Source organism: Vicugna pacos, chromosome 30 (assembly GCF_048564905.1).
Source record: "Vicugna pacos chromosome 30, VicPac4, whole genome shotgun sequence".
In the NCBI taxonomy this organism is placed as follows: domain Eukaryota; kingdom Metazoa; phylum Chordata; class Mammalia; order Artiodactyla; family Camelidae; genus Vicugna; species Vicugna pacos.
The window spans coordinates 24,346,116-24,369,189 of NC_133016.1; the positions used below are offsets into that span (position 1 = coordinate 24,346,116).

Sequence of the window (23,074 nt, forward strand, 5' to 3'; positions counted from 1 at the left end):
CCAACAAAAACTATGATGTCTTGGTACTTGTGGCTCGAATCCCTCGAGTTTTTTCCACTCTAGCTGCCTTAATGGGCTGGTACCTGGAATGATTCTGTGAGGGCATGTGATTGACTATGAGATGTCTCCGAACTGGCCACTCGCTTGGTTTCAGGGAAAAGTCTGACGTGATTTCCTTGATCATCTGACATGCTTTCCTTCTTAATGCTTTGATTGGTGGTATTTTTCTTGCTTACTTATTAAAAACATTTCATGGAATGCGGATGGTTTCTTTGCAGACTTCCCACTCTGTCCATGGTTTTTATTCTTCACTTTTGATATCCTTGCCTTCTTAGTGTCATCTAAGGCATGTTTCCTCTAGAGAAGATGATGCTTCTTTAGCCCTCTGCTCGGATCTCTTAAAATGCATGACAGGATCAATCCATGCTCTAATAAGGAAAAGCCTCCCAAACAGGTGATAAAATCTTTTAGTCTCAACTTTTTGCCAAATAGTCTCAATAAAGAGGATTCTTTTTTTGTCCTAAGTATCAGCAGTGATAACCTTGATGCTACCTGTCTTGGTTATTCTATACACAGGGGTCATAATAATTATTATCTTTATGTTATTAGCCCGGTTTCTGTCCTTGCAGATATTAGATTCTGATTGTGGTTAAATGTCTTTGGTTGAATGCGTGTCCTCAGCATCAGCACTGGGCTGTTTGCACAGCTCCAAGTCCTTCAGTTGCCCTTTGGGGAATGTCTGTCTGTCTCTCTTGCAGTGTGCTGGCTTCTGGAATGCCAGAAGCAAATGGAGGTGGCTCCATGGGTCCTTTTAGAGAACCTGTTTTATTGTTTTCTGGTCTCGGTACCCTTGCCTTCTTTTTGAGGGACCAATTTTTCAAACTGGCTATACCATTTCTCAACCATGTTCTGGGGTGAAGAGTTATAGAATGCATTTGTGAATGCCCTTCTAGGCTGTCCTTTTTTGTATGAGCCTGGTGGCTACTGGCCTGCCCTGATGAGGGACCGGGAATTCCAGAAATGAGGCTGGAACTGCTAAAGTCAGAAGAAAGCTCTTCCTGTTTTCCTTGAGCTTGAAAAGTGCAATCTATTGGAGAGGATGTTTCAGTGGGTGTAAACACTGACTGTTCAGAAATCTGAGGAAAAGCGCTGTCTTGGGAGCTCACTGGCGAGCCAGATGGGGACGTGTCCGGGGAGGACAAGCTGGAACAGCTACTCCTCGGGCAAATGTTTAACCTTGGGGGGAAGACCTTCTCAGTGATCTGGTTTGTAGCACCACTCTTGCCAACCTCAATCCCCATGACCAAGCTCCGATTGATAAGCTTTTGCCCCTCCATCTGCAAAGACTTGTGCTGCTTGAGATAATCCTCCTCTTTGTGCGAGAGACTGGCGTCACAGCTTGCGTTGTGCTGCTTCTTTTTTGAATAAAGTCCCGTGAGATAGGTCAGTTTGCAGTGCTGGTCTTCAGTGCTGGGCTCTGAGCAGCGCCGCTGCCTCCTTGAGCCCTTGAGGGGCTCTGCTGTGCGTGGTGGGGAGTACCCAGCCATGTCCGCAGTGAAGGGCTGTTTCCTGGGACGATCGTGTGAGGACAGGCGGCTGTAAGAAATGGTCCCTGGCTTGGATTTAGGAAAAAGCTTTACACGATTTCCTTCGCTATCACAAAAGCTTTTCTCCTTTTGATTTTTATCAGTGGCATTTTTCTTGACATCAGTATCTGTGACTAAACTCACTTTAAAACCTGTCGTACCCTCTTCCTGGAGGGGTGGATTCTGACTCAGATGGTTCTCATCTTTTTTCAGGAGAATCGCATCATAGCTGGACCTGCGTATCCTTTTCTGATAAAACGCCCTAAGAAAGGAAAGCTTTGAACCCAGGTAGCCGATGCTGGGCTCCGAGCAGTGTCGCTGTTGCATCGGGGTTTTTGGAGCATCTTCTGTAGCTGCAGACAGGTAGCTGGGGGTGCTTGTGTCAGAGGGGACACTGGCCTGGTCCTGCAGTGAGGCCTTTCTGTGCACTGCTGCCATGGCCACTGGCGCGGGCTCACCGGGCTGTTCCACATGGACGTCTTCATCTTTAGGATGGTCTAAGTCAAACTCACTCAAGGTTAAAACACCTTCCGCCTCAGGCTGCTCGAGGTCAGAGTCAATGTGGGTTAACACGGAATCCATGCTTCTGCTGCCTGGACCGAGTTTCTTTACTAAGTCACTGCATGGAGCATCGACTTCTTCATTCAGCTCACTTTCCAGGCTGTCATAGGAGGAGTCATTCAGCTGGAAGCAGGAGATATCTGCCAAAAAAATCAAACCATGATTAACATTTTCACTTGCCTCAAATACATGCTGCCTTAAAAAAAACAAAACAAAAAACAACTAAACAACTATGATGTTTAGTTTAATTCTGTTTTCATGCAGATTTTTCAAATTCCTACTCCCAAGAAAGAAAGCATCTTTCACAATGTTTCTAGTTGTTAGTGCAGAAATTAAAAGTAAATTTTTGGGGTATACTAGATTTACCTCAGTCCCTGGAGAAATAGGCTTTCTTTAAGTAAGATTTCCTCAAAACAATGAACACATGTCATAATACCAAGAAATGGTAAAAAAAAAAAAAAAAGAATAAATTAATGCAGATACACCCAGGTTCTGAATAAGACTCTGTCTTTTATTAAATGGATTAGCTGGCAGATATACCTAATTAACTCTATTAGCCTCAGAGAAATCATTTACCAACCGTATCAATTTCCCTTTGACAAAGTTCTTTAATATCTATTACCTTGTTTATTCTTTACGGCAATCATACCAGTTAGATGTTATGGTTTCCCACAATTACAGGAGAAGATACTAATGTTATGGTGGCACAGAATAATTGTTCAAAGATAACCAAGAATTGGTGGTGTAGGCATTCATATTCTGGAAGGCTGAATGTCTTCAAGCCCCACACACCCTGCCCTGCCCCAGGAAGCTAGCTGTTTTCTCAAGTACTTTGCAGGGCGCTGGATTTCTGAGAGGTGTCAGGGACCTCGGAGAGGAAGATGAGGAGGAACCAGACCAGGCCTGCTTCTGGGTCTCCTACTCCAGTTTCAACCACAGCAGTTCTGTTATATTGTAAGATATTGTAACAATATGTTATAACAATATATTATATTGTAAGTCTGTTAATTGTTCTACTGTATATCCTTGTAAGGTTTATTTAAAAAAAAAAGTTAAAATTCTGCCACTAACAATGTCTTGGAGTTTGGGAACCTTGTCTTATATGCTTGGTAACCCGACCACAGTGTTAACACAGCCTGACCTACGAGCAGGCCTTCTAAGGAAGGGGCGGAAGCCCGCGGCCCCTGACCCAGGCGAGAGGCCCCTTCGCCCGAGCTGCTCTGGGCTGAGGGTAACCGGTGCCCTCGCTGACCTTCACGTGTGTGTCCATTTCTCACACACAAAAACAACCCCATTATTCACAATACCTGAGGCATTCTCTTTTGCATCACATGTCACTGAAACCTCTTCCAGAAGGGAAGTGATTTCTTCTCCAAATATTCTACAGCAATTTTCAATCAGAAATTGTATAAGCAGAGAAACCTGCACAAAAAAGGAACAAAAATGAGGGCTACTTTTCACACAGCGCACCTATAAATCACACTTCCTGTATGAATCCTGGTTCAAACCGAAAAAAAAAAAAAAAGAATCCTGAGAGAAATTCAAAGTTCCTTTCTCCTTGAAAACTAAACAGAACTGTTTCCCCTAAAAAAACATGATACTTTCAAGAGTAGTTTGAGTATAGAGATTGATTTTAACCAGTGGCTTAAAGTTATTATTTGTGGCCTTGGTTTAATGCTAACATTTTGATACTAATGGTCCTGTCTTTCAAATTAGGGCAATTTTAAGTATTCTCTGTACAGGGCATTTGGGATGAAGAAATATACTTTCTTATTAAAATTCATGAAGCATCACTAGATAAAGACTTATAAAATATGTTTCTTATGTAAAAGGCAGGTGTCGTAAGTGTGGGAGGTGGGCATCCTCTGTGGATTTACTGTGAAGGAGAGAGACAGCTGGAGAGAAAAGCATACATTTTGCCTGACCAGCCTCTTCCCATGCACTTCCCTCCCTGAGGAGCCAGAACTGGAGATGCTTGGAGAAGAGCTCGCTGGGGAGCGCTGTGCCTCCACTGAGATAAACTGGAACATTTCCATAGTCTTCTTGCCCCAATAGCTGAGGCAAAGGAACAGGCAGAACATTGGGAGGAAGAGGAATCAGTACCCTGTCCCTGTACTAACCACCAGGTACTGCAGGAGTGTGATTTCAAGTAAGTACTGACTGAGCGAGGTACCATCCCCACCTCCACTGTGTTAGGTGAGGAAACTGTGGATCAGTGTAACTAATTCTGCCCTAGATTGTACATCTGGCAAGTGGGGAGGGCTGAGATTTCCACCTGCACCTGTTTAACTTCAAAGTATTTTGTTTCTTTTTAAAATCTTATCATCTGCTCTTATTCCTCTATGGTTTCAGTCAGTCATAGCTGTTTGCCCCCTTAAAGGGAAAACAGAAGTAACCCAATTACTGTCACTTTCTTTACTTAAGAAATCATCTTTCTGCAGTCTGCCAGGAGAGGACAGAACTGTCGATGAACTCAGACTTAAAAGAAGATGTACTTAAGAACATGTCTTTCAGAATTAATACCCCAGACTTTAGGTTCAAAATGGGGACTCAGTCCCCCAGGGCAGAAAAATGAAAAACTTCATTACCTTTTTTGTAAATTCACTTTCTAGTTCAGGGCTGGAGGAAGCAGGAGGCCAAAGGACGCTTGGAGCGATGCACACCGCTAAGTTAAATGCATTCATCTGATTCGATGAATTGTGTTGTTCAATCTTGTGCAATAACCCAAAAAGATGCTTTAGCAGAATAATGTTGGCTCTTGGGAGCTGGTCTAATAGCCTAAAGACAGACAAAAGTGCTCTTTAAGCAAGACATTTTGTGGAAAACTTGTAGACAGGGCAACCTTTCTTCACTTTTCATGGGGAACCATGCAGACAGAAACACAGTTCAGAGATGCAGGAGTGTCAGCTTATACGGTACGTGCGGAGCGAGGACTGTCTTACAGAGGGGGAGAGTAAGGCTCAGGGGTGTTATTCATTTATTTTGTGTATTCTGTCTCTGGGTGAGAACCTTTTAAGCCTCAGCCACAAAGATACCCAGTTTCATCCTGAGAGCTTACACTCTGCTCCACCAGCTTCTAAGGTCAATTCTGTCCCATGTCTCTTTATCTCAGTGGTACCACTTTCACACATCAGTCAAGCTTATAACAGTGTATTTCCTACTGTTCCAATTTTATACTTGATAAGGGATTTTTAAATTATCCTTCACCATCATTTACTACCATTTTTTTTTTTTTACTACCATTCATGCTTGTTGCTTTTTTCCAACAAGAATCTGCAACTGAGACAGGAGGGAAGGGGGCAGGACACAGCCATTAAAGGAATGACACAGCAGTTAGCACCAAGGTGGAGGAAAAGTCAACTTCCGATGGACCTTGAGGACCAGGATGGAAGGGGATCTGACCTCCAGCGGACCCTGAGCTCCCTCACACACATTGTAATGTACTAGCACCATGAACGGCACACCCACAGGTGCCATGACAGCTCTGAGGCTGACCATGAAAGTCAAGGAGAGGGTGGTGGCCCAATTCCTGGGGATCCCCGCCCCTTCCTCAAAGCAGTTGGAGTAATCCTCTCACTTGTTAGCGTATAAAAACTCGCAACACCGTGCCTCGTGGACTCTCTTGCTCCCTCACCTTCCCAGATGCCCGGCACTCTGTCTATGGACTGTGTGTCTACTTCTCCTTTAAACTAAACACCCAACCCTGCTCCCCTCTACCCTTCTCCTGCGTTCTGAGATGGCCTGCACTCTGTCTACAGAGTGTACATCTCTCTAAACAAATCTACTTTTACCCAACTAGGGCTTGCTCTTGAATTCTTTCCTGCATGAAGCCAACGACCCTCACTTGGCAGGGGGCATCCCAGGGACTCAAGTGAGACCTGGGACACAGCCCTCCTCTCGCGCCCCGTTTTCCTGTATCACAACCTGGGGAAGAACATCAGGTCATCTGGCTCTTGTTGCATAAATTCCAGAGAGGCGCTTCTTCAGCAGCACAGACCGACAATGAGTGTGGTTTTCTAGGGACACATTATGACAGATTGCAATGGGCCAAAAGATTGCTGAATGTTTTCATGGGACAGTGAGGCCTTGCCTAGCGTGCTCTTTTGGGGTGTCAGATTCTGAGGGGGCCCTGAGCCTTTGAGTTATTTTACACCTCTGTAAACTGTAGCACATTGACAGCAACACACATAATTCTTGTCCATAGACCTGAAAATTCTCTCTGGTGAAGAGACACGTGATTTATTTGCACTGCCTCATGTCCCAGCAGAAAAAGTCAGTTTTTTTCAAATCTATTTATAAAATCATTTCAGCATTTCTGATTCAATTATTATAACTTGTCGTAGTTAACCATCTTCGCTGAACCGGTGGCAGTAACGTCTTAGTAGTTCTCTTTATTAATTCATGTTTTAAATAAAATTTCTTTCATGTGTGTATATTTATATGAGAGCCATAATTTTGGCCTTTTAAAAATCATCCTTTAATAGCTTCTAGAATATAAAGTTTTAGACAGTGAGCAACAACAATACAGAATCTCAGGTTCCCTGTCTCTGAACAGTTCCCAACAAGCTGTCATGAAAGCAGGGACAGCATTTTGTACATGGCTCTGAGTCTGGTGTCTTCAACACTTACACTATCAGTAGCTGCGTGTAGATAATGATTTACATTTGAAAGTTGCTCAAGATAACATTGCACTAAACAAGCATTTGCAAATAAATGATACTGGGATTCTTGGGTTTCACAGAAACGCAAGTATTGCTTTTCATTAATGGACACTTCTTTCCTATTCTCTTATGATGTGGGAAATACTCAGGAATGGGGGTGCTGGGTTCTGCCCACAACTTCCCTTTCCATGAGGACAGACAATGCATTCTCTGTGATCAGGCTGAGGCTTTGCAACTCCCTTTTCCCTTGACACTTTCAACGAGTTGACTGTCTCTCTGGACTGTCCTCACGTCCCCTTCTCCACATACCCCTGTCACAGCACTGACTGCACCGCCCTGGAATTCTGGGTTTTATCTGTCTATTTCTACTAGACTGTGAGTTCCTTGAGGGGAAGGAATTTTCTCTGTATGAATTCAGCTGCTAAATGAAGTGTATAAGGAATCGCCTGGTTAGTTAAATATTTACCAAAATTAAGGTCATAAATTGTAGATTGTGTCTACAGTATTAGCTATTAGTCTAATGGGTTTCAGTGCCTATCAGATTAGAATATACAGAAGGTGTACAATGGTCGAGTATTCCATATTAATAAGATTAGGAAAAAAACCAATAATAACAATGACAGTTGCTAGCATAAATCTATTTTTAAACTGGCCCCTATGGATATGACTTTGACAGTTATTATTACATTAACAGACAAGCTTATAAAATATAAGTTTTTTTAAAGTATTTTTGAGGAATGACCAAATTGGAGTAATTACCTTTGAACTGCATTTATTTTCTCCTCATCATTTCCTTCGTCCATTACACAGACCCAATGATCATAGAGATCTGATGAAAATATGCTTCCCGGAATGTGTCGTAGAAAATCCTTACATAGAGGGAAAAATTTTTTTAAATTGTTATTCTACTAATTTGTATTAGAGAAATTAGAAAGAAGGTACTTTATTGGAAAGTTCAGTCCTCCCTTCTTTGGAACACACAGAGCTCTGTGCCAGCCCTCCAATGATGTGCATACACAGAAAAATATGCTTTGAATTTTTTTCCTAACAAAAAACCAGAGGGAAGATGGGGTCTGGACTACAGTGGGAAAGATAAAGGACAAACTGTTTGGACTGAAACCTCCTGTTTGTATATATCTTAGCAAACTAGTGTAACATGGCAGAGTGTGGCAAACCATCCTAATCTTTTTTTTTTCTCTCTCTCTCTCTCAAATCACTAGTTAAAAGAAATGCACGAAGGTATCTGTGAGATTCACAATGTGGTAGTCAGTCATCCAGTCATTCTATACATATTTACTCATCTGTGCCAGGCACTGCTTGAGGTGCCAGGAACAGGGTAGTAAATAAAACAAAGTCCCTGGTAATTTAGAACTTTAGATTCCAGTGGCATTGGTGACTAATTCCACCCAGAGGTGTCTGGAGTTTCTCCCTGTATTCTTCATCGGAGGGGAGAAGGCATTCCAGGCTATGGCTGGGCTCTGGGAGCCTGGGGCAGCACCCTCATCTCTAATGTATATTAAATAACATGTCCCTGGTACATTATTCTTCCCGGCCTTCAAGACTCCTGCTGAGAGCACTTGTGCGGCCGGGTGTGGTGAAACCAGACTATGACACATGTAGGATCTGACCAAGGGAGTTTGTTGTTTGACATTTGTTTACAAAAAAGCTTAAAAGTAAACACACTTTGGTCCTGGTCCTATGTTCCTTTCCTTTCTAGGCCAGCACTCTCTGTTGCTTTTGGCATGGTCCTAACAAGCCAAGCTTGTGAAGTCTGATCTCCACCTTAGGAAACTTCAGGCAGAGAAAACCCAATTCCATGTCTAAGCGCTGGACCCATGGCTGACCACCCTCTTGCAAGTTCCTGCTTACAACACGGAGACAGGTGTGCAATGGAGTAATTTTAATTCTTGCTGGAAAATCAAATAGCAGCCTTACATATGTGCTTTACCAAAGGCGATACACAACTTGTGATGTACATGTCGTGTTTCTGTGACTTCATGGAAGACTTGGGCCTCGGTGCTGCAGTCAGCTGATGAGGTGAGCATGTCTCCCATGAACCTACGAGCTCCTTCAGGGCAGGACCAGACCAGACCCTCGCCTTTCATTGCATACACTCAATGCCAAGCACAGTCACAGTCATAGCAGGGGGTCATTACTGAAATGTCGCTGTATGTCCTATGGCCAAATGTTAGTGAGGGACAAGGGAAGGCCAGCTAACTATAGCTGAGGCTCTAAAATAATTTAAAAGTAAACCTATTTGCATAGACATCTTTGCCACAAGTATTTCTGCTACGAATACTTTTACCACATAGCTAATTGGCTGTGAGAATCTAACTATGATGGTTCTTTGCAGATGGGGATAGCGTTATAATGAGGGAGACCAGCTGTCTTCCCCCAGAGCTCCACTACTGGGGGGACAAAAGGTGTGTGTTCCCACCTTTAAGACAGAGGCTATCACGAAAGCCGATTCACAGTCTAGCTGTACTTCAACTGCGGAATTCAGTTTCTCTTTCAGCTCTCTGCAGGATTTCATGTTGGCCGACTGTCTGAAGATCCCTTTTGTGAGGGGTCCTTTCTGATTAAGGAAGAAAAGCATATCCTATGGGGAAGCAAAGGAAACAAAAATCAAAATGGCACTTGACGTAGAAGGAGCTGGAGAACACACAGCTGCCCTCTCCGGCTGCCAGGGGCTGGGGCGGCCCGGCAGGAGGCACTGAAGGGCTGGGGCTGGACGGGCTGCCAGCGGATTAAAGCCAGTTTGTGTGTGTGTGTGTGTGTGTCTCAAAATCTATTTTCTCCCATTTGTTCTTGCTACATTTCAACTCTTGCTTTCATGCGACTGTCCTTTTTCAGCGATCCAGTAGTCACTTCAAGGTACCTGTTACCTCGTCTCCCTCCTGTCTCACTATTCTTTGCCCACTGTTCTCTTAACACGAAATCTTATCCCCAGACATGGAAATGTTATTGCCAAACTCAACCTCCACTTGCTTGTCTTTCTTTTCATGCGACTTTACACTTCATCCTACTTCCTGTGTTGCCTTCTTTTAAAATCAGCCTCCAAAATTATCACTTCCCAGAAGCTTTCTCTGTCCCATTCCATTCCGATCTTTTATTTTGCTTCCTTTCCAGCTGCATGTCCTACGCTTGCCGAGGAGGAAGAGAGTGGGTGTCGGAGACGTGCAACCCACAGGACCTGAGACCTAGTTATAGCTCAGACTTGCTGTGTGTGACTTTCAGTAAACTTGAGGGTTTTTTGGGGGAAGTGGGGCTTTAATTTGTAAAGTAGGAATGATGGAGATGGTGATGGTGATGGTGACAGTGACGATGGTGATAACTACCTTCTAACTCTGTTGTGAAGGACCAGCAATACAGTGACTAGACTGTGTCTGGTACTTACAGACATACAGCAGAGCATGAAGTGCCAGGCATCCAGGACGGTGCCTGAAGGGTACTGAACACTCAATAACTGCTGCTTGACAGGGTTCATTTACTATCTTCACTGAAGACCATACACACTCAGTGGCTTTCACCTGATCTGTTCTACATACAAAAGGTAACTAAATGCCAGAGGATGTATCTGCATGCCTAAACACTTAGAATACTAATAAGAAGTGTGAGTTTTAGTCCCTGCTGCTAAGGTGACTGAAAGAGTCATGTTCTGAACAACACAGGGTTCAAGAAAGGATGTGAGAGGAACGTGTGGGATAAAGTGCATTCTCCATCCACAAAGCAGACAGACTAGTTTATCTGAGCAGGTTCACGCTGCTCTTTCCTGCCGCCAGCAGACGAGACCATCTCTCCCCATCATGTCTGCCTCATGATGCTGCAATAGTTTAGTCAAGATTTGTATTCTTTGAAGTAATAATAAAGGTTCTCAGCCAAAGCCATGAGTGTTCACAACTTTTCCATTTGGGGTAGAGTTTCCCTCCAGAGCTCTCCTTTCCTGTTAAGTGTTACAGACCAAAACGAGACTTACCAAGAGAGGTTTGGGTAGATTGTCATTCTCACAGATATCTGGCAAAGACACTCCGAAGAGCTGTCCCGGCATCAGAGACGTTGGTGACACGGGCTGGTTGTCCAGGTGGGTGCTCGAGCCCCGCCAGAAGGCCCAGTTAATGACAGATCTTCTTTTAAATGTCTTCTGACCTGAATCCAAGGAAGAAGTGAGATTATTAGTAAACCTAATTTAATTCATGTAATCTTATTTCTATAGTTCCTATTTTATAGTATGCTCAGCACCACGGCTCAGCATTTTATAAGGTAAGGAAACATCAAACGCTTGGGTTATTCTCCCCCCCCCCATTTTGGGGACATCACTGGTCTATGTGCTTGAATTCTGCAACCAAATTTTCAAAGGTGAAAAAGGGGCTCCCCCTTTACTGAACTTACAGCATGAAGCATTTCACAGGCCATTTTAAAGAGGAGACTAAGTGAACAAAAAAGCTGAAGATCAAATTAGACCACAACTCAATAATGACAAAAAGGAAGAAGGAGGAGGGAAAGGAGAGAGAAGGAGAGGGGGGAGGGGAGAAGGAGGAGGAGGAGGAGGAGGAAAAGAAGAGGAAGAAGACCTGGGGGAAGGGGAGGAGGCTTTGCTATGAAGGTGCTCTCTGAGAACAAGAGCGCTCTACTACCTGATGCCCCACTCTGCTGTTGAGCACAGAGGCAGGAAGCTAACGCTCTGCGTTCCCCCCCTTTCTCTCCAACTGCAGACTTTTCATGTATCTTTTTGGTTCCTGACTTTAAAAAGTATGTTCAAGGCAGCATGGATGGATGAAAACATGAGTGAGACTTGCCCTTGCCACGGTAAAGTTTATAATCTTACGGGGGGACAAGACTGGTGATGGGTGGCGGGGGGAGAGCAAGTATGTTAATAAATAAAATGTCCTAAGGGAGGAACAAGGCACCAGAGGCATTCAGAAAAACCATGAAGCACATCTCTCTCCCCTTTGGGAGAGAGGGAGCGGTCCTGCAGGCACCTGCATTGGATGTGAATTTTGAATCAACATGATTTCAACAGGTAGAGGATCCAGCATCATCCCTCATGTCTAGTAAGTACTCAATAAACCATTCTCGAAAGTAATTGAACTGAGCAGACATTTAGGTGAAAAAAGACAGCAGGAACAAAACAGGCAGAAGAAAGTTCAGTAGTGAATCATGGTTTTGTGAGATCATAGTTCTAAAACAGTTCTGATGTCATCTGCATCTAATTTTAAGACAAAAATGGATGAATCTGCACAGGATCTGATACCTAAAAAGACAGCTGTTTAGGGTCCTTTTTGACCTTTCTGCCACCTACACCTGCTCGCCTAAACAAATACACACAGGTAACAGCTATAAACTCCAGACAACACTTAAATATGTAAGAGCCGACCTGGAGACACTGAAGAGTGACCAAAGGAAGGCACAGAGTGGAGGTAACAGTTTGACACCTGGAAGAAGGGAATGGCATGGCGCTGGGTGAGGTTCCCATTTTTACAGCTTATTCCATGAGCACAGGACCCAGGGTGGCAGGGGTGACTAAAATTTGGAGAGAGACCTGTCCTCTTGTTGGTTTGAAAAAACTATAGAGAATGGAGTTGGAGATGACCACAGCAGCTGGAGGGTGAAGGGGGAACCCCAGGAAGGAGCAGACAGACTAGTGGGAGCCCCAACCCAAATAATGGGCATGAATTCTGCCCAAACCTCTGGCTGATCCCCGAAGCCTGCGTTGCGTGGGGCAGATGCGAAACAGCTCTTGAGGCGAACAGGCCCCCAGGTGGTGCCCACGTAGTCTGACTACATTTTTCACCAGGGACAGTGCATGAAACTGGTCATCACATTCTGGCTGTGAGGCCCTGACACCCAACCATGCTGCCAGAGATGGTGCTTTACCCCTCAGCTCTCTCTGATCATGGGGCAAGAAGGGGATGATCTTGGGGGGGGCACTGAGGAGACGATTCCGTGGGGGACACGAAGGAGACAATTCCGGGGGGGGGACACCAAAGGAGATGATTCCGGGGGGTGGGGTGGGGCACCAAGGAGATGATTCCTGGGGTGGAGGGACACAAAGGGGACAATCTTGGGGGGCGGGGCACTGAGGAGACAATTCCAGGGGGGCGGTGGGGCACGGTCAATAGTGCCCAGTGCTCATTTCAAGCGTTTCATACTGTTTATTTCCTCAGCATAACCAACATAAACCAAATACTAAAAAAGCCACGTCATGGGAAGATAATCAAATAGGAAACATTTTACTGAACGGCATCTAGACCATCATCCACCCCTGACTTCCTCAGGATACAGGAAGTGCATCATAAATGCTCATACACCCAGGTGTAGAGGTCTTTGTTTCAGGAGTCAGGAGCCCAGCTAGACTCCCACTTCAGATACTTATTTGTGCAAGTTATTTATCCTGCTTCTTCACTTTAAAATGAGAACACCACCTACAGCTCACAGCCTCACTGAGAGAATTAAGTAGGATAATGTTTGAAAAGCATTACTTTGCCCAGGGCATAGGTCCATAGCAGCCTCAAACAGAGCTGCCAAGACACCAATCTCCTCCCCAGAAAGAGGACCTCCTCCCCACATCCATTCTCCACTTGTTTAATAGCCTTCGGGAAGTATGTGGACAGGAAGGAATCCCAGACTCTGCTTAACTAAAGAACTTTCTTCCTGTCCTGACATTCCCCACTCACACCATCTTAAAGAACAGGAAAGGAAGCTGAACCCATTCTTAAATCCAGGAGGGGTCTCCTGTGTGCCAACAAAGCCAACCTGTGCAAATGTTTGTTGAGCATATATGTTGACATATGATGAGTAGTTGTACTCAGTCTAGTTTCCTCACATTTCATTATTTCTAAAACTATCAGATTTATTTGATTTTTTTTTAGCTTTCATACACTTCTTAGGAAGAATGCTCTATCATAAAGTTATATACCGAGCTATCCTATGCGTGCAGACAGAGGATAAAGCAGAAACTGAGTCCTGAACTTGATTATGAATACTTTCAGCTGCAGCCATGTCTTTTACTATGTACAACATTCAATTTTAGAGCTCATGTTCCCTCTGGGACTGAGAGAAAAGAATCTCATTAAAGTTTACTTTCTTGCAGAACTTTAATGCACAGCTCTTACTTTCCAAATGTCAAAGACTGGTGAAAAGACATGCAATTGCTATAAAAACTGTAAGGGAAATGTAAATGCAGGGCCGGTGGAGTTCAGGAAGGCCTAGTGTCCCAGACAGCCTGGACAAGGTCCAAGCCGGTATTTCTCCATGCTTCAGTTAGGGAGCTGAATATTAAAAAAGTATAATTCTCAGAAGTTTGTCCTCATAGATTGTTAAAGAATAATCACAACAAAAAGCCCTTTAGTGAGAGATTTTAGCAAGATGGTGACATAGGGAGACCCTGAACTCACCTCCTCCCATGCACACACTGTATCTACAGCTACCTATGTGACAATTTTCTCTGGAAAAAAACCTAAAAACTGGCAGAGAGACCGTCACATTGGGAAAATGAGAGGGAAGTGGCTAGAAAAGGCTCAGACAATCTCACCATAAACCCCACCCCTAGTGCAACAACCCACAGTTGGGAGGGAACTTAAAATCTCCTCAAAACCCGGACCTTCTCCAGAAGGAGTGAAAGGTTTGAACCCCACATAGGTCACCACAACTTTTAAGGTCTGGCACCTGTGAGACAAACCCCAAAAACATCTCACTTTGAAGGCCAAGAGAGCTCACGCCCAGGAGATCTGTGGGCCATGGTGGACTGGGGAACAGTTCTTAAAGCACTTGTGTGCACACTACCCACCCCAGGGCTCAGAGCAGAAGCAATTCTTTCCAAATCACTGACTTCACGTTAAAGAGACTCATTTCCTAATTTTAAGGCACTGGCCTTCATGTTAAAGAGACTCATTTCCTAATTTTAAGGCATAGGGCTGCTGGGATACCCCCTGGAATACACAATGGGGAAAGAACAGTCTCTTCAAAAGTGACGTGGGTTCATTTCTGGGCTCTCTGTTCTGTTCCACTGATCCCGATGTCTGTTCGTGTACAAATACCATGCTGTTTCAATTACTGTAGCCCTGTAGTATTGTCTGAAGCCTGGGAGGGTTATTCCTCCAGCCTCCTTCTTTTTCTTCAGTAATGATTTGGCAATTCTAGGTCTTTTGTGATTCCATATAAATTTTATTATGATTTGTTCTAGTGGAAAAATTGGAGAGCAGTAAGTGAAAAATGAAACTGGACCACACCATACACAAAAATTTATTCAAAATGGATCAGACGTGAATATAAGACCTGAAATCATAAAACTCCTAGAAGGAAACATGGGGGTAAATTACTTGACACTGATCTTAGCAATGATTTTTTTTTTGCATTTGACACCAAAAATGGAAAACAACAAAAGAAAAAATGAAGGAGTACATCAAACTAAAAATCTTCTGCACAGCAAAGGAATCCATGAACAAAATGAAAAATCAACCTACTTCAATAAGGTGATGGGAGAAAGTATTTGCAAATCACATATCTGATAAGGGGTTAACATCTAAAATACATAATGAACTCATATAACTCAACAGCAAAAAAACAAACAACCCAATTAAAAATAGGCAGAGGATTTGAAGAGACTTTTTCCAAGAAACATATAAAGTTGGCAACCAGGCACGTGATAAGATGCTCAACATCACTAATTCTCAGGGAAATGCAAGTCAAAACCACAATGAGATAGAAACTCACACCTGTGAGAATGGCTATTATCAACAGGACACAAATGACAAGTGTTGGTGAGGGTGTGGAGAAACGGGACCCTCACGCACTATCGGTGGGAACGCAACTTGGGGCAGCCGCTATGGGAAACAGCATGGGGGTTTCTCCAAAAAGTAAAAATAGTACAACCATATGACACAGCAATTCCACTGCTGGGTATTTATCTAAAGAAAACAAAAACACTACTTTGACATTTAATGACATTTAGTGAACAAGTAATGTCAAACAACTTTCACACTTTTCTTGCCATCTAAAGTCAAAACAAGAAGCAAGATCTCCATTCTCATAAAAAAAATTGTAGCGGATATATTTTTTGAGCTCAAACTACATGTCTAGCAGTATTTACCTACCTCAATGTAAGTGCAAAGGATACTTCTATATTTGAAAATCCTTTAACTGTGCAATTGACCTGTGCAAAGGGGAATTTCATGTTTCAAAAGCCTTTAACTTCTACCTAACTTTCAATTGGAAGTGATTAATCTGCAATGAAATGACACGCCAAAAGGCAAATATCAAAAGAAGAATCTAACAAAATTCTACAAATGTCTCTGAAGAGAGAAATATGCTCAATTAAAATTGTATGCTTGTAGCATGGTATGTCAGTATTTGGCAGTACCTACTTGTGTGAAAAGGTATTTTCAAAGATGATGAAATACATAAAACCTCATTACAGATCAGAACACTTTCCATTCAATGGTGATAATTGGAATACTAACATTGCACTTCAATTAAGTGAAATATTATTCCCCCAATTCAATTCCTCTCATTAGCAGATCTGTACTACACAAAATTGTACTCTATTACTACATATCGAATGTCATCGGTAAAAAACTTGTGAAAATTTGTTTTTCCTCTTGTTATTTAAGTACCTGTGTAATACCATCAATTCTGTCTCTTGATCTGCAAATTTTACTACCTGGCCCTTTACAGAAAAAGTCTATTGAGCCCTGGTCTAAGTCAGTGGTTTCCAAAGCAGCTGTTCATCAAAATCTTGCATATTAAAAAAATACAAAACTGGTTCGCTTCTTAAATTTTTAGTTTCACAGGTAGGTTGCCACCATGGGTCTGTAGTCACTCCATTCCCTTAGCGTGAGTCATCTTACAGCTGCAACCAATATCATCCTACTTCCAACAGAGAGAAACAGAGGACTAACACACAGAGGATGCCTACAATTTAATTAAGCAAGCTGTTGACAAAGATGGGTAAAATTCTTAGGATTCTTGACCCCTGATTATTTTGGTCAAATCAGTTAAAATAAATTTATTTTACTGACAAGGGACCCAGAGAAATCATTTTGAACAACATGGGTAGAAAGATAGAAGAGTAAAACACCATTTTCCTCAGCTTAGTTATAAAGGTGACATTCCCTTTGTGTCTTCAATGAGTACCAGCAACAGATCTGTCAATAAAATAATTCATTCAGCAAATATTTATTGAGTTCAATTTATATATGCAGACACTGTTTCAGGTGCTGAAAACATAGCAGCAAACAAAACAGACTCAACTCTCTGCCTTCATGGAGCTCACATTTCAGGGGATGGAAAACTGTAATATCTCCATGACACCCCAAAGATGTGGGTAAACAGCCTTAGAGTTCAAAAACTCACTTTAACTCTGTGGGAAAGAGGAAGACTGGTGCAAATGCAGGGTAAGTTTTTATAGCTGGTGTTGGCAAGATGAAGGAGTCCTGACCAGTGATTTCAATAAAGTATAAAGTTTGAGGCTAGGTCATCAACCGAACGAGACAGGGCTGGACATGCATGTGTGGGGGGATGAGCATAAAACAGTGGCTACTGTCCATGGGGTATCCCAGTTTGTTCAGGTTTACAAAAGTAGCTCCAAAAATTCAGCATCGATTTTCGGCTATCCCCCCACCCCCACCTCACACTTTTTGGTATGATACATTTGCTTTTATTTCTATACAATCTTACTTTCAGACTGAGGGTGTAAAGCTCAAACACAGGTTAGGGTAACTAATGATGGTCCTCCTAAGTTGAATATCACTTTTTAATCACTCTGGAGTCTTCATTATGGGGAGGGTAACAGATGGCTATGTTCCCAGGGAATTCAGATTAGCTTAGCAGACTAAGGAGAGATTTCTATGGAAATCACCTTCATCTTCACATGATTATCAGTACCAGGATCCAGGTAAGGCACCAGCATCTCCTGACACCCGTCACTGACGGCCTTCTTTTAATAATGTGATCATTTAGGAGGAACACACAATGCAATGCATTACAGTACAAAGAAGGCATTGAAGAACCTGCTGCCCTGCCTGGTGCATTTGACTCTGCAGTGGGCATAAGGCTAAAGGGGGAAGGACAGTGAAGAAAGAAAGAACAGACCGTACCACAACCAGCTGCTGATTACCCGTCAGTCACCCCTACCGCCGATTTATAAACCCATCTTCTAAAGCTCCATCTTTCCTTTCAAAACACTTAGAAAACTCAAAAGAAAAAAAATACCTCATCTGGCTGGAAGTTTGGGTCTTTGCCTGTATAAAGGCAAAGAAGCTTGAAAACTTTGTTTTCAGGAATGAAAAGTTTTGCTAAAAAAAGGCTCTCATGAAAGAGAGAGAAAACTCACCACCCAGTTGTTGGGCCACAGCCAGCTGGCTGGGCTTCAAGATGAAGTGGCACTGCTTCTCTTGGGGCAGCTGTTCCATGAGGAAGGGCTCTTGGAGGTTGGAAGGTGTGGGGGAGTCCTTTGACCCCTGCATCAGGTGTGCCATGTCTCGAAGGTGACTCATTTCAATCCCATAGGGGAATTCATGTCCTACACAGAGAAAAATCTAAATGTAGACTTTAGGCTGACTGACACTGTGTCAGTATGAGCATGTGTGCTACAGATTGGAATGTCCTGCAGTTTGCTCCTGGGACTTTTGGTATAAAGAATCCTTTTGTTGACTGAGTGATCACCATGCACACTCTTACAGTTGGAGACCACTGTGTAATGCAGGTGGCCCCACCAAAGTAGTTTTTTTGGGGGGGGTTGGTAGAGAGAAGAAACAAAGAGAAAAAAGTCTTTAAAGAATATCTTGTTTGGGAATGCACAGGTTAGTTTGTGAGTTGCATCATGTTGACTTTTCCTATGTTCACATCTGAGAATACTGAAAGGCATTCTAGTTTCTCCTTTGACACTACCTATCTCTGCAAATCTTCAGCAAATCCTTGACCTCTCTCAGCCTTAAATTCATGATTTAAAATATTTATCCTACCCATCACACAGTATTATAAGGATCAAATAAGTAAAATTTAGTGGTTAATAGTATTTAAATACAAAGGGCAAATAACTATATATTTCAAAGATCACTATTATTACTATTATTCAATATAAGATATCTACCTGAAAGAAGACATTTTATACTGTTTATTAGTTATAGACACAATTAGAGTTACTCAAGGGCTGGCTTGTCTGACTTATGCTTTCCCTCCCACCATGCCACTCTGAGGCCGTTATTCACAGACAACAGTTAGAAGGAAGACTGCGGGGTATGAGAGACACAAAAACAAGATTCAAAAAGGAGTTTTCAAACTAGAAAAACTAAACCCTGGACATCTGACTGCTATATAAGTTTTTGATCTTTAGTACGCTGAGTAATTTCATTTTCTCAATTCTTAAGTACCATTGTGCTGTAAATTTGTTTACTTTTTAAGTACAGAGAGTAAGGTCTCTTCCATTCCAGACTTATCACTGAACCTAATTCAGTGAACTTTTCCTTTTCATCTTGCATAGGCATATAGTGTCAATGTTTCATTGATATTAAGTACTACAGCAACTTTCAGGGACTAAGGCAGAAAAATAAAAAAAGACTTCTACAACAGCAATAAAACAAAATTGATTTACCAAAATAGCCAGTAGCTAATCCACAACTGAAATTTGCAAGGTGCAGTAAAATATACAATGGAGAATTGCTGCTAAGTAATAACCATGTCCCATATCCTACTTTTTTTTAGTGAGTTAGAAATGAAGCTTCATGTTGTTTTAAGCCTGACAGTTATTATCTACATAGTTTTAATTAAATTAATATATTTTATTAAAACAACTATTTTAAGTACTTATTTGACTTTTCATCACAGCTTTAATTGTTGCTCATTGACTTTTACACAAATGACAACATTAAGAAATAAACTGGTGTCCAACAGGTGACTGGATAAAGAAGATGTGGTATATTTATACAATGGAATACTACTCAGCCATAAAAGCTGACAACATAACACCATTTGCAGCAACATGGATGTTCCTGGAGAATGTCATTCTAAGTGAAGTAAGCCAGAAAGAGAAAGAAAAATACCATATGAAATCGCTCATATGTGGAATCTAAAAAACAAAAACAAACAAACAAAAACAAAGCATAAATACAGGACAGAAATAGACTCACAGACAGAGAATACAGACTTGTGGTTACCAGGGGGTGGAGGGTGGGAAGGGATAGACTGGGATTTCAAAATTGTAGAATAGATAAACAAGATTACACTGTATAGCACAGGGAAATATACACAAAATGTTATGATAACTCACAGAAAAAAAAATGTGACAATGAGTGTGTGTATGTCCATGAATGACTGAAAAATTGTGCTGAACACTGGAATTTGAAAGAACATTGTAAAATGATTATAAGTCAATAAAAAATGTTTAAAAAAAAAGAAAAGAAATAAACTGGAAATGTAGGGAATTTTTTGTCCTCAGCTATGTGCATGATGGCTTGCTTTAAAGCTTGAGAATATACATTTCATAGAAAAGTTTGGATTTAGATTATTCAGATTACTTGAAACCTGAATTACACTGTAGTGATCTCACAGGTAAATGAAAGGATTACATGAGATAACTCATGTGATATGCTTTGCATAATGCTAGGCAGATAGCAAGCATTTAAAAATCATGAACAGAAATCGTCATCATCATCAATGTCATCATCTCAAGATTTGCTACAGATGCTATCCCTTATTTTAATTTCCCTATTTCCATTAACTATACTGAAGGACTTCACTGATCAAGAAATATTTTTGTAGCTAAATGATTTAAATAAGGTGAGATGCGACCTATTTTCCAGTAATTCCTCAAAACAGGTGCTGGGAAATTTGGCTAGAGAAATAGCAAAGTAGTTAGTTGGTAGGGTAGTACCTATTGCTAAATAAGTCAATAAAGATTTTTAGGAATCTAAATGGTTTAGTTTCATTTTCTTTTTTGATGCCTAGCAAAGATCTGGGTACAGGGCAGGTGTTCAATACTCACTGATAGATTAAGAGGCATGACTGGATCACAGAAGGTTTTCTATAGAGGCAAACAGTAGGAAAAGGAAAGGAGATTCAAGAACTAAATATGAAAAATAAATATACAGGGAAAATGGAATTCCAGCACATCTTGCTTTCTCTTAGAAAGAAATTTTTAAAAGGTTTGACAAAAATAGGTCTATTTGTAAAGTGAAAAAAAAAAGAAAGGAAAATTTACATTTCTCTTCCCATCTACACCACTGGTTGCTTGAATGAAGAGCTATCATTTATCTGCACATAGGACATGCTTGATATATATATTTGTTAAATGAATATTACATGGGATTTATTATTTAATAGTATTTAAATTTAGGACCATATTACCAATTCTCTGAGACATTTAGAACTATAATTAAAACACAATCCATCTTATATTTTCACAGAAACTTACCAATAAGTGGGTATGGTGCCTCCTCTTTGCCGGAATTTACCCAACACTTGTACTCTTTCTCAGAGCCCTTGGAGATAAAAGAATTAACAATCATTCTCTCACACCTGGTAACTGAACAAAGACATATTTTTTGTCATTTCTATGTTTTGCAAAAACATAGGGCCACTATAAATGCTTTCATGGTTCAAGGGGGTGATATGGTTTTTGAAGGTGGCAATGCTGATTCCTACAACCCATCTCTCCTCTAACCCCTAACAGAGGATTCAGAAATCTTGGCCTTTTCCCCTAGTGATGATGAGGGATCCATGAACTTCAGTGGAATCAGGCTCTCAGTATTATGGGTAGCCCACAGAATGGGAAATCACATACACGCCCTTTTGTAAAGTAAAAAACAAAAAAAAACCCCCAAAAAACCAAAAACCTTCCTGGTTTACTAAAAGGTTAATTGATCTTATTTAGAGTCCTGACTTCTGTTAGGTCTCTGCACTTGTTAGCGAACACTAGAATTAATCTCCAATGTGCCCCTGCAAAGACAACCTTGTTATCCAGAAAACCACAACACTGCTGTGTCTGTGATGAAAAAGTAAAATCTCAGAGGCTGATTATTAACTCAGCTGCTCCTGAGTGGAAAGAAAAGACTGACCAAGGGGCTCTGAGGAGACAGGTAGTTGGCACAGTGTACGCTGGCTTTATTTTGGGCAAGTCCAGTCCTGGGGACAGAAAGGACAAGAATTCTGTCTAGAGAACAGGCCCAGTTATGGGAAACAATGAAACTGTTCACTAGCAGAATTACAACCCAGTAATACTAAAAATCCCATTTGAAAGAAATAATACCAAATTATACGGACTTTGCTGTATCCTGTAGAAGAGGATAAAGCAAAAATGTTTAAAATGAAGTCAGAACAGAATGGCAATATTTAATATTCTTGCCTTTATCTTCTGATTAAGAATCATGACTCTGACCTTATAATGAAGGGAACTGGCTAGGAGATCATCCTGCCAAGTCCCCTCCCCTACTTTGTCACTTCCTTTCCTATCCTCTAGTCAAACATTTTTATTGCAAACAGGAAGAGCAATCTAGTAAAAATCCTTTCTTTTCATGTAGGGTAGCATACACATTAATAATTCCTTAGAGCAGTATAACCAGAGAGACTCAATTCCTAATTCCACACTGAATAGAAATACTTTTGGTGTGATGAGACTGATCACTTATCCAAAAGAAAAGAATAAATAAGAAAATGAGTCATGTCATTAATTAACCTCCCTTCCTTTCCTCAAGCTACTCACTCTCTTCCAATGTATAATTCTATAGGCTTAGAAATCTATGCAGAGGGGCCTGCTTTACTCAGTGCATATATATTTAATTATACCTTAAATATATTTCTAAATTGAACTAAAATATATCAGGTATCTTATTCTAAATTTTAGTTCTTTCTTAAGGGTTTAACAATAGCAATGTGTACAAGCAAATCAAAATACTTAAAACTATGACATATCTTAAATATATGTCATGTCATGTCATAGTAACACTGTGTCTTCATATTTATAGAGAATCTCACGCAAGAAATGGTATTGTCCAAGTGTTTCCTCTAGCATCCATCCTTTTGAAAGTCACTCACTTTAATACAAGGACCCACTGTGTGGTGTTTATACACCGATAAGGAGGAGATGGGACTCCCCAATGCTCTTTCCCTACCTCATCCTCAAACATTCCAATCTTCTCCACTAACAAAATTGTGGTGTGTGTACTAAAGGTCTTCAAATCCATGATCTAATTCAAAGCTTATGTTTTAATTTACCAGTTCATCAGAGGCACCATCCTTCTTATCCTCTGAACCTGTAGCCAGTGAATATGGTTT

The 23,074-nt window shown here is 41.5% G+C and overlaps 1 protein-coding gene across 1 annotated transcript in view; it reads right to left on the reverse strand.

Annotated features, from left to right (window-relative positions):
• Positions 1-267: 267 nt before the first annotated feature.
• Positions 268-23,074, reverse strand: part of LOC116278640 (rho GTPase-activating protein 20-like) — a 67,432-nt gene continuing 44,625 nt past the window's right edge. The window contains exons 7-14 of the mRNA XM_072952329.1: positions 21,216-21,282; positions 18,138-18,326; positions 10,785-10,954; positions 9,246-9,407; positions 7,568-7,677; positions 4,736-4,925; positions 3,455-3,569; positions 268-2,287 (exon numbers count right to left, since the gene is read on the reverse strand). Coding sequence (XP_072808430.1) covers positions 684-2,287; positions 3,455-3,569; positions 4,736-4,925; positions 7,568-7,677; positions 9,246-9,407; positions 10,785-10,954; positions 18,138-18,326; positions 21,216-21,282 — 2,607 coding nt within the window. The 3' untranslated portion in view covers positions 268-683. The remainder of the gene's footprint in view (positions 2,288-3,454; positions 3,570-4,735; positions 4,926-7,567; positions 7,678-9,245; positions 9,408-10,784; positions 10,955-18,137; positions 18,327-21,215; positions 21,283-23,074) is intronic.